Source organism: Pieris napi, chromosome 19 (genome assembly GCF_905475465.1).
Source record: "Pieris napi chromosome 19, ilPieNapi1.2, whole genome shotgun sequence".
In the NCBI taxonomy this organism is placed as follows: Eukaryota; Metazoa; Arthropoda; class Insecta; order Lepidoptera; family Pieridae; genus Pieris; species Pieris napi.
Window position 1 is genome coordinate 5511914 of NC_062252.1, and position 8746 is coordinate 5520659.

Here is an 8746-nt window from a genome sequence, read left to right on the forward strand (position 1 = left end):
TATGATGTATAACTACTGAATATTCCGAAAACTGTGCTTAAGTGTGTAGGCGGGTTTGAAATCTGAATGATATCGGCCGTGTCGGAGAAATATAGTGTACAATCGAGACAAATTGCACAACACACTTACGAATATGGATCCTACAGGTTCGACCCACGGGTCGGGTAAAGGTAATTTTAGACCCCGATTCCTTGACGTGACTCAGTTCCAAATTCTTGAGCGCTTGAACATTTTTATTTGGTGCTATATTGAACTATAGTAAAGTTTTTCAACGTGGAGACATTTTTGCGTATTTATCGTTGCGATTCACGAAATTTACACAATTATTGTTTATATAGTAAAGTAAAGTAAAGTAAAAAATCATCAATCAAGAAATACATATTAATGCTTCTAATTTTACATTCACTGCCAGTTCTCAAATCAAGGGCGTAGAACGGAAGAGAAGAACTGGCAATAAACTCGCCGCCACTATTTTTTATCGCCATTTTTTTTTTACACAACATTTGTTAGGAGCTGCACCCATTACACCATGTTCCACATGACATCTTAAGTAATTAGCAATAATAAAATAAATTAAAAACAAAGACTTGTCCTCTATCAGCAGTTGGCATGGTGAAATAGGAGCACGCACTTACATTCTCGTGGGAACAACACGCAAACACGAAAATAGTCGAAATAACTAACATCACCGCATACACGAAATATAAAGTGTTAAATAAATAAATCCATATGAACCCATAACAATCGTTGAATGGGTATTAAAATAACCACATACTCACTAGTCTAAGGGTGATATTTAGAAGCGCTAGTTAGCGCTAAGCATAACTTCTGTATGTCAAAGTCATTGTTCGCGCTAAGTCTTGTTTCTGGATCTTACCATACAGACACCAAACACCTCTTAGTGTTTTTTTTGTGTTTTCTTTGCTTTTAATTTACTAATAATATATTAAGCAATAATAAAATTAAAGTTATTCTTTCTTAGGGTAACATTAAGAAGACAACGACCGCATGAATTCAGATTGTTTTATTTACTCATAGGTTTGGCCCATCACGACATAACATATCAAGTGCTAATACTGTGAAATAATAATAATCAATGGCGCTTTGACCTTTTTAGGTCTGGGCCTCAGATTTCTGTATCTTTTTCATGATCATTTGTTAATCTAATAGGCATGTGGAGGTGATCAGCCTTCTGTGCCTTCTTCACCGTTCGAACGAATGTTAAATGCGTACATAGAAAGAAAGTCTATTAGTGCACAGCCGGGAATCGAACCTACGATCTCAGGGATGAGAGTCGCACGCTGAAGCCGCTAGGCCAACACTGCTCAATACTATGAAATACTTAATAGAAAAAAAATAAAACTATACAAAAAGCCATAGTCAACTTCACGACGTCGTAATATTAAATCAAACAAATCAATATGCAATTAGGTATATTAAAGTAATTTTCTATTTATTAAATAAAAGGTTTGCCAACAGGCATTACATTAAATCTTACATCTAGAAACAAAAATAACAATAAACCTAATTGCGGTGTGCATTACTACGCAAACACAGCATGTACTTAATAACTGATTACTTACATAAATATATGATGATATTGCAAAATTTAATTAAAATAAAAAATAAAATAAAATAAAAAGCCTTTATTGTTGTTAACAAGTTTTATACAGAGTAGTTTCGTGTGCCTAAAATTACTTATGACTAGTTTATAGTAGCAACATTAAATTATATGATTATATGATTTAATTAGTTGATATATTTTTAATCGATTTCTTTCCAATTTTACCAAGTTTTAAAAACATGGCTAGTTGCTTCATGCTACGTTCGCACTTTCTCACTCTCTCTCAATCGGTCTCTATCGCTCCCTCCCTTTTCTGCGACAAAAATGCTGCACATCTTCGTGACGCTAATTGTTATTATTATTGCGTTTCATCCGTAAAAACTTTACCTACATGTGCCTAAAGAACTTTCACTTCAAAAAGATGCGGAAGTTTTACAACACGTTTTTATCAGTCAAATCAACACAAAATTAAAAAAATTCAAAATCATTGAAACGTTGTGAACGTTTTAATCCGGTAAAAAGTTATACGTATCATATAAGGCTAAATGTTTGCTTTATTAAGCTGGGTAAAGTCCCGCGTTGATAACTAAATCGTATGACTAAGTGTGAATACATATGATATTATTCCTGGAATCTCAATAGGTAAACACTCAATAAAGATAATTATTTAATAGAGACGCCATAGAAATTCTTGTCAAAAGATATTACTTATTAATTATTGTAATATGAATACTTATAAACCAAGATAAACTCATAGATCTAAATAAATATATTTTATCAAGATATTTCAAAATTAATCTGACTATTTGTACGATTGCTTTTCTAGCTACAAAATAATGCGTAAAAACATTTACAATCAACAATCAGTAATTCAAGTCAAATACTCCGAGTTATTACGTTTTAATACCGGCCATATCTTAAAATAAAGCCTGTATGTATGCTTCGAAAACAAAACCAATTTACTTACTGTTCTCCACGACTTGGCATTTTCATTAAATTATACATATTATAACTGTTTAATGTATAATCTATTGTCGTTTTATCAGTACAAGGAAACTGAATTACGGCCTAATTTAAATGAGTAAAGCCGCACTGAGCCGCACAAAGGCGCCTTTTGCAAACATTTTAATAATAATCTTATCACAGAAGTATTTCCAAGTACCTATCGTTATAAAGGAACAATGTTATCACGCCACACACATTCATTCTGTTAAAGATCAAATTTGCGTGAGTTGAAACATTTTATCAACTTGCAATTCAGTAAAAGAGAAATTGACTCCGGGTATTCCCTCTACATCCAATATTTATATACTCCTCGAGTAACTGGTTGTAGAAACCCGTATGTGACTTGTAATATAACATAGCTATTCATTGCTTACTGTCGATGTATCTGCTCAAGCCGTGTGCGTGGTAACGGCACGGTGTTTACGATATGCGATAATATCGTGACGATATATTTGTTGATAACATCGTGGTACAGGTCAAAAGGCAATGCATCTGAGTATGGAGGTATATAAATAACTCAATCTGTGCTGTCATTTTACAGATTTCAATTGGTTTCCACGATGAAGACGTTTGTATTTCTTGCTGTTCTATTTGTGGTAGTCGCTTTTGTAGCTTCTACGGACGACACAGAGGGAAGTGTGTATTTTTAGTTTTACTTTAAAATAACCTTTAATAGATTTTTAATATCTTTAACATTCAACAATTAACCTTAACAAAAAGTTGTTAGTTTCTTAATACATTTTCTGTTATTTAACAACGATGCCTAAACTTTGCCGTTCTCCGCCGATTATTTGTTGTTTTTCTTAATCATTGTGAAATCAAGTTTTAAATATGTATAAAGAAATAATAGCGTGTAGTGTAATCTGTAAATAACAATTTATATAATTAAGTACACTAAAACAATTTAAACATTTTAACCTTTTGTAGGTGTCAATACAATGATCAAACGACTACCAAGGGACACAATCTTTGTGAAACCACCCCCTGGATGTGGGATGCCATTTTGGGAATGCAGAAACCGTTGCATCCGCAGTGGTCACCTCAGTGGAGGGTATTGCACAATGACTGGTTGTGTATGTCTTCGATAGATCAAAAGGAATAAAAGTTTCTTAATGACGCAATTTTAAACAGTATTTTAATGTATTACCATGAATTCAGATTATTTTACTAATTATTTATATGTATCTACTTAGGTATTTATAAAAAATAAAATTATGAATTGAACAAATTTTTTCAATGCAAACATGCATAATTAAACTTGCAGCGCGTATTTTAACATAAAGTGTGAGAATAAAACCTATTTATGCAGTTATAGCGTATAAAAATGAACAATGTTTAATATTGTCTTTGGTACTAGACATTTAAATAAAACCTCCTTAACAGATATAATCGCAAATTTATTTCATTATATTATTAAAGCCAGCTAGCTATTCAACATCATCATCAATCAATCATCATAAAAACGATTGGTAGCATTAACACTACAGAATATATTTTATTCTCACTTTTAAATTACTAATATTTTCCCTTATTTACTAATGTATATGGATGCATAAAATATATAGGAATATTTGTTGGGACGATAACTCTACCGCTGACTGACAAATTTGAAATAACTTTTTTATTCCCGGTTCCAAAATAATACGCCTGAATAACTAGTTTGGAACAGTAACTCGGGTTCTTTGATTTTATATCTGTGGTTATTTTATATGTTACATGTATAGTTTTCTTGGCACCGCCTATGGGATTATAATAGTTGTGATCCGCCCAAAGTGCAGCGGCGTGGGCGACACTAGCATCTCTGTTGCGATATACGGTGGTCCAATCCGACCTGTGTACATCGAACCACGCATGCTTACTTAACTGCCTATTATTATTCTTTATACCATTCTGCCAACCTCTACCACCAGGCATTTCGAGTACCCAATAGTCTGTAGTCATTATAGCCGCGTGACCTATCAACCCACCGACACCTCTTCCAGTTATTAGTATGTCCCCTTTTCTGACAGTATTGACAAAGCGGCGTTTGTTATCAGCGGTGCTTCGCTTTGCTATTTTCCTTTCAAACAAAGACTCCTGTGTATCGGGTAGGATGCCAAAGTTGTTCATAATGAGCCACTCCTCGTAATTAATAGACTCACTGGCATTTAATGAAGTATATTCCCTGAACAGACTTCTGAAGATATTTCTCTCGTCGCTTTGGAATGTAAGGAAGGGATATTTTTCCGTGTTTATTATTCCGAAGTCGACACCCGTTTGGTAAGCTCTGTAGACTGTCTCGTTTGAGAACTCATTATCAGTATCTGTAAATAAAAATGTAGTCTAAAATTAAGACAAGTTGGTTAAAAATCAGCCTCAAATCAGCGTTCATATTAAAAATATGTACTTACTATTATAATTTTCCGCAGCAATAATATTATATGAAATAACTATTACTAATGATAAATACAAAATTGCTTCCATCTTTCGTAGAGTTAGCAGGAAGATTAATTACTATGCCCTGTTGATTAGCATGGCTTATTTATAATGCTCAGACGTCTTCGAGTTTAGGGGGTGTACTGAAAATACTGATAAGACGACCTATAAATACCAAAGCACCTATTTTGCTATTCACAACGCTATGTGTAAAATTCATGTTAATAACTATGACGCTAATAGAAATAAGGATGTGTCTTTTTTAAATTATTGATTCTAATTTCAAAAGTTAACATTCTTTCAGACGTAAACATAATTAAGAAATTAAGGCTAAACTAGATTATTCGATTGATCTTTTGAAAACCTTTTGACTTCTTGGAAAGAGTTAGAAATATATTAATGTTTAAATTTGTTTTAAATGAATAAAGTATTTATTGAATACTGGTTAAAGGTATTAAATAATGTATTAGAAGCCCGTACCCGATCATTGATTTTGGATTTTATTGCTATTATTTCGGGGAATTCCAAGTAAGATCATATTTTACTAACTACGACTTACAGAGTCTCCTTTTTGAAATTCGAGTTATAGAGTATAAATATGTATTATCAATACTTTGTAGGGAAATAACATTTTGTCCGAGTTACAAAGTCCAAATAATTCGAGATACCGCGTATTTAGGGGTTCAGCGGAAAGGCAATTTTTTCAACTTACTGAGGATTTCGACTTAACGAGGTTCGAGTTATCGAGATCCCACTGTATTTATCATCTCAAGAATAACTAGACTGAATTTAATAAAATTAGTTAAATGTGGTAAATCGAAAATCTTTCACATTTCAATACATAGTGTATATCTACTGCCTACTTATGTCTTTGAGCAACCCTAATCATTAAACAAAATATCACATGCATATAAATTGCGTTTTATTAAACGGTGCAATTTGATGGTTATAATAATCAAGTTGAAAATCTATTCTATGCCACTTATAATAGAGCATCAAATAGCGTGGTCGTCAAATACAATGCCTGAAAGTAAACTACAAAAGTAAAAATTGGGTTGTAAGTGCCAAGTGGCTTTGGCTCGAAACGAAATGGTCCTAAATTAATTTTGGAATTCAGTAGTTATGTAACGTTGATAAGGTGTGTTTTATAATTATAAAATGCCCACGAATTTCTTAAAGGCTATAAAATCATTTAATATCCAATATTATAAGGCGCGAACAGAGAGTGAAGCAACGAGGCGTCGCATTAATCTATTCTTTTTTTATGGCTCTGCCACGGTTTGTGCATTAGCCAGCGTCAAGTATAGGATTTTTTATAATTCGCACTTGTAATTGCCATCGTCGGCCTAGAACGTATTGCTACGTTCTAAACCTTCACAGTCTCCTTTCTTAGGTAGCATACTCACTGCTTGCCTTAGAAATTCGACCGTGCCCTCCATGTACGGTTTAAACACTCGCCCGGTACGGCACAACCCTCCCAAAGGCCGAGAACTAATCTATTCTTTGAGGAAAATGTCGTGTTGACTACTTCACCTTATGTCACTTTGACGGGACGGGGCATTGCGTAATGACAATTGACAACTTCAACTGATTCCTTTTGATATCGGGTACTTGGATGGGACGGACGCGTGACAGGTCTAATTCAATAGATTTATTTTGTAAATTATATCCCCCTCTTAACGTCAATACTTATTATTAGTTTAAATTAAAGAATTCGTATATTGTTGTTTCAGAAGAACTTTAATTTGTGTTGGATAGCCCATTTATCGTGGAATGCAAGGCATAAAACAACCAATAAGAGCGGATTGGGTTGACAGGGACAAACTCAAACTCAAGATATCTTTATTCATGTAGGTAAACAAGTACACTTATGAATTGTCAGAAAGAAGTTAAATTAATTGTAAATTTACATTTACTACTAGTTCGCAAGTCAAGGGCGTAGAGCGGGTAAGAAGAACTGGCAAGAAACTTTCCGCCACTAGCACAGCTAGCACTAGCACACACAGCTAGCATAAGATTAATAAATAAATAAAACAATTTACAAAACATTCAGTGTAAACATAGACTAACTTTTACTTAACCATTTCAAAATTCAATCATGTAGATCGCGCGTAGAGAAACTGCACTTGAAACATATACAATAAATATATGTATGACTTTGAGGTTTCAAAAACTAACACAGACACAGTGCACGATCATAACCAATTTCAGCTACACTCTCAAATACAAATACATGCGCATACACACCCATTGACACACTCACTCACTCACTTAATTTGTAACACATTTTTTATAATTACCTTTTTTTAACTGTTTCAAACATGTTCCACGTAATAATTGTTTTCTAGTTGCCCACAACACAGGGCCTCCCTAGTGTGGGGACTAGCGATATATGAATTCTGTCACAACCCTTTCGTCATAAATAAAGTTTTTATTATTATTATTAAATCACATGTCATATTGTATGCTTCATTCGGTGTTTTAAGAGCGGTTAAAATTTTCTAAATTTATGTAAACACACATGAGTGGGTCGTATGCAAATACCGTATTTTGATAATAACCAAACCTTAGCTATGTAAATTACATATCTTACAAATTTGAGCTGTTGGTTGGTTAACAGATTGACAAAATTCTAAAATAATATGTTACTAGACAAATTCTACAATTAACTGTAATAACATGTGATGAGAAGCATGATATAATGGTTGCAGGGGGCAAACGGGCATGACGCTCACCTGAAGCGATAGACACAACGCCAGAGGCCTCGCGAGTGCGTTGCCAGCCTTTTATGAATTGGTACGCTCTTTTCTTGAAGGACTTAAGGGGCAGCTGGTCCCACATAGTGGTGGTGCGCGGCAAAATCTGCCTTAACTAGATTTTCGTATTCTGCATCGACGTCAGATGATGAAACTCAGGTGCAGGTCCGAACAACTCCTCTGAACGCTCTCCTTGGTAAATGCGGTGCAAGATGCAGAGAGACCCCACATATCTACGCACCGCTAAGTACCGCCGCTTTTCCTTGAATACGGTCAAGTGCAAGGACTGGGGAGCTGCCATCCAGAGGTGTGAATAGTACTTGCAGAACCACCGTCTTGCATTGCTAAGCACATCTTGGTGGCTAATTTAACATATCGCTCCAAATTACTGGGAAACTGAACGACGCTGGTTGTGGGTTAGGGAAGAGTGTCTTCGAAAAAAGGAGTAGCGACAAACGTCTTGTAAAAATTCCTAAGTAATTTAGCTCTTCTAGTCTGTGTAGAAGTGGCAGTGAATCTAAATTTAAAAGCATACATTTTGTCTGACGTTCATAAGTGTACAAGTTACCTATATGATATTTTGATTTTTTATTTAAGTCGCATTACACGCCAAATAAAACCCTTACAAACAAGTTTCAGAGGGATATACAGGAAGTCATATAATACTACTGTTTTCAACAAACTTTAAACTGTAGACCAAGTGTGTTCAATAAAAAAAAAATTGATTATTATTTCCTAAGTCTTGATAGACACGGTTGAAAGACAGGACCAGTCTCGATGGAGATTTTGCTTTGAACGCCTAACAGGTCTCAACACATCTGCTCATAGTTTAGCTGACTGATTGCAAGATAAAGACTTATATAAAAAAAAAATATTAATTAATTAATTTGTGTGTGTTTATTAGTAAATTCATACTATCATATGTGTCGGCGGGAATTCAATTGCCTTATACCGTGAATGCGGTCGGGTCAGCATATGTTGTAAAAAAAGGCATCAAAGATATATG

At 34.3% G+C, this 8746-nt stretch overlaps 1 protein-coding gene and 1 long non-coding RNA gene across 2 annotated transcripts; one reads left to right on the forward strand and one right to left on the reverse strand.

Moving 5' to 3' along the window:
- Positions 1-1946: 1946 nt before the first annotated feature.
- LOC125059309 lies at positions 1947-3697 on the forward strand. The gene is made up of 2 exons (XR_007118636.1): positions 1947-3205; positions 3497-3697. It is a non-coding gene; the product is annotated as an uncharacterized LOC125059309 (long non-coding RNA).
- Positions 3698-3945: 248 nt separating this feature from the next.
- On the reverse strand, positions 3946-5141 carry LOC125059308 (uncharacterized 30.3 kDa protein-like). Its single transcript, XM_047663684.1, has 2 exons — positions 4960-5141; positions 3946-4872 (listed from the first exon to the last, which is right to left on the reverse strand). The coding sequence occupies exons 1-2, from the start codon at positions 5030-5032 to the stop codon at positions 4085-4087; spliced, it is 861 nt and encodes a 286-aa protein (XP_047519640.1). The 5' UTR covers positions 5033-5141; the 3' UTR covers positions 3946-4084.
- Positions 5142-8746: the final 3605 nt, after the last annotated feature.

What these genes read in the sequence shown, in the direction of transcription:
- LOC125059308 (XM_047663684.1), bottom strand. Translation starts at nt 5,032, where the DNA reads ATGGAAGCAATTTTGTATTTATCATTAGTAATAGTTATTTCATATAAT. An exon ending in TGCTGCGGAAAATTATAATA is followed by an intron (nt 4,873 to 4,959) that starts GTAAGTACATAT and finishes TTTTATTTACAG; the next exon opens with ATACTGATAATGAGTTCTCA.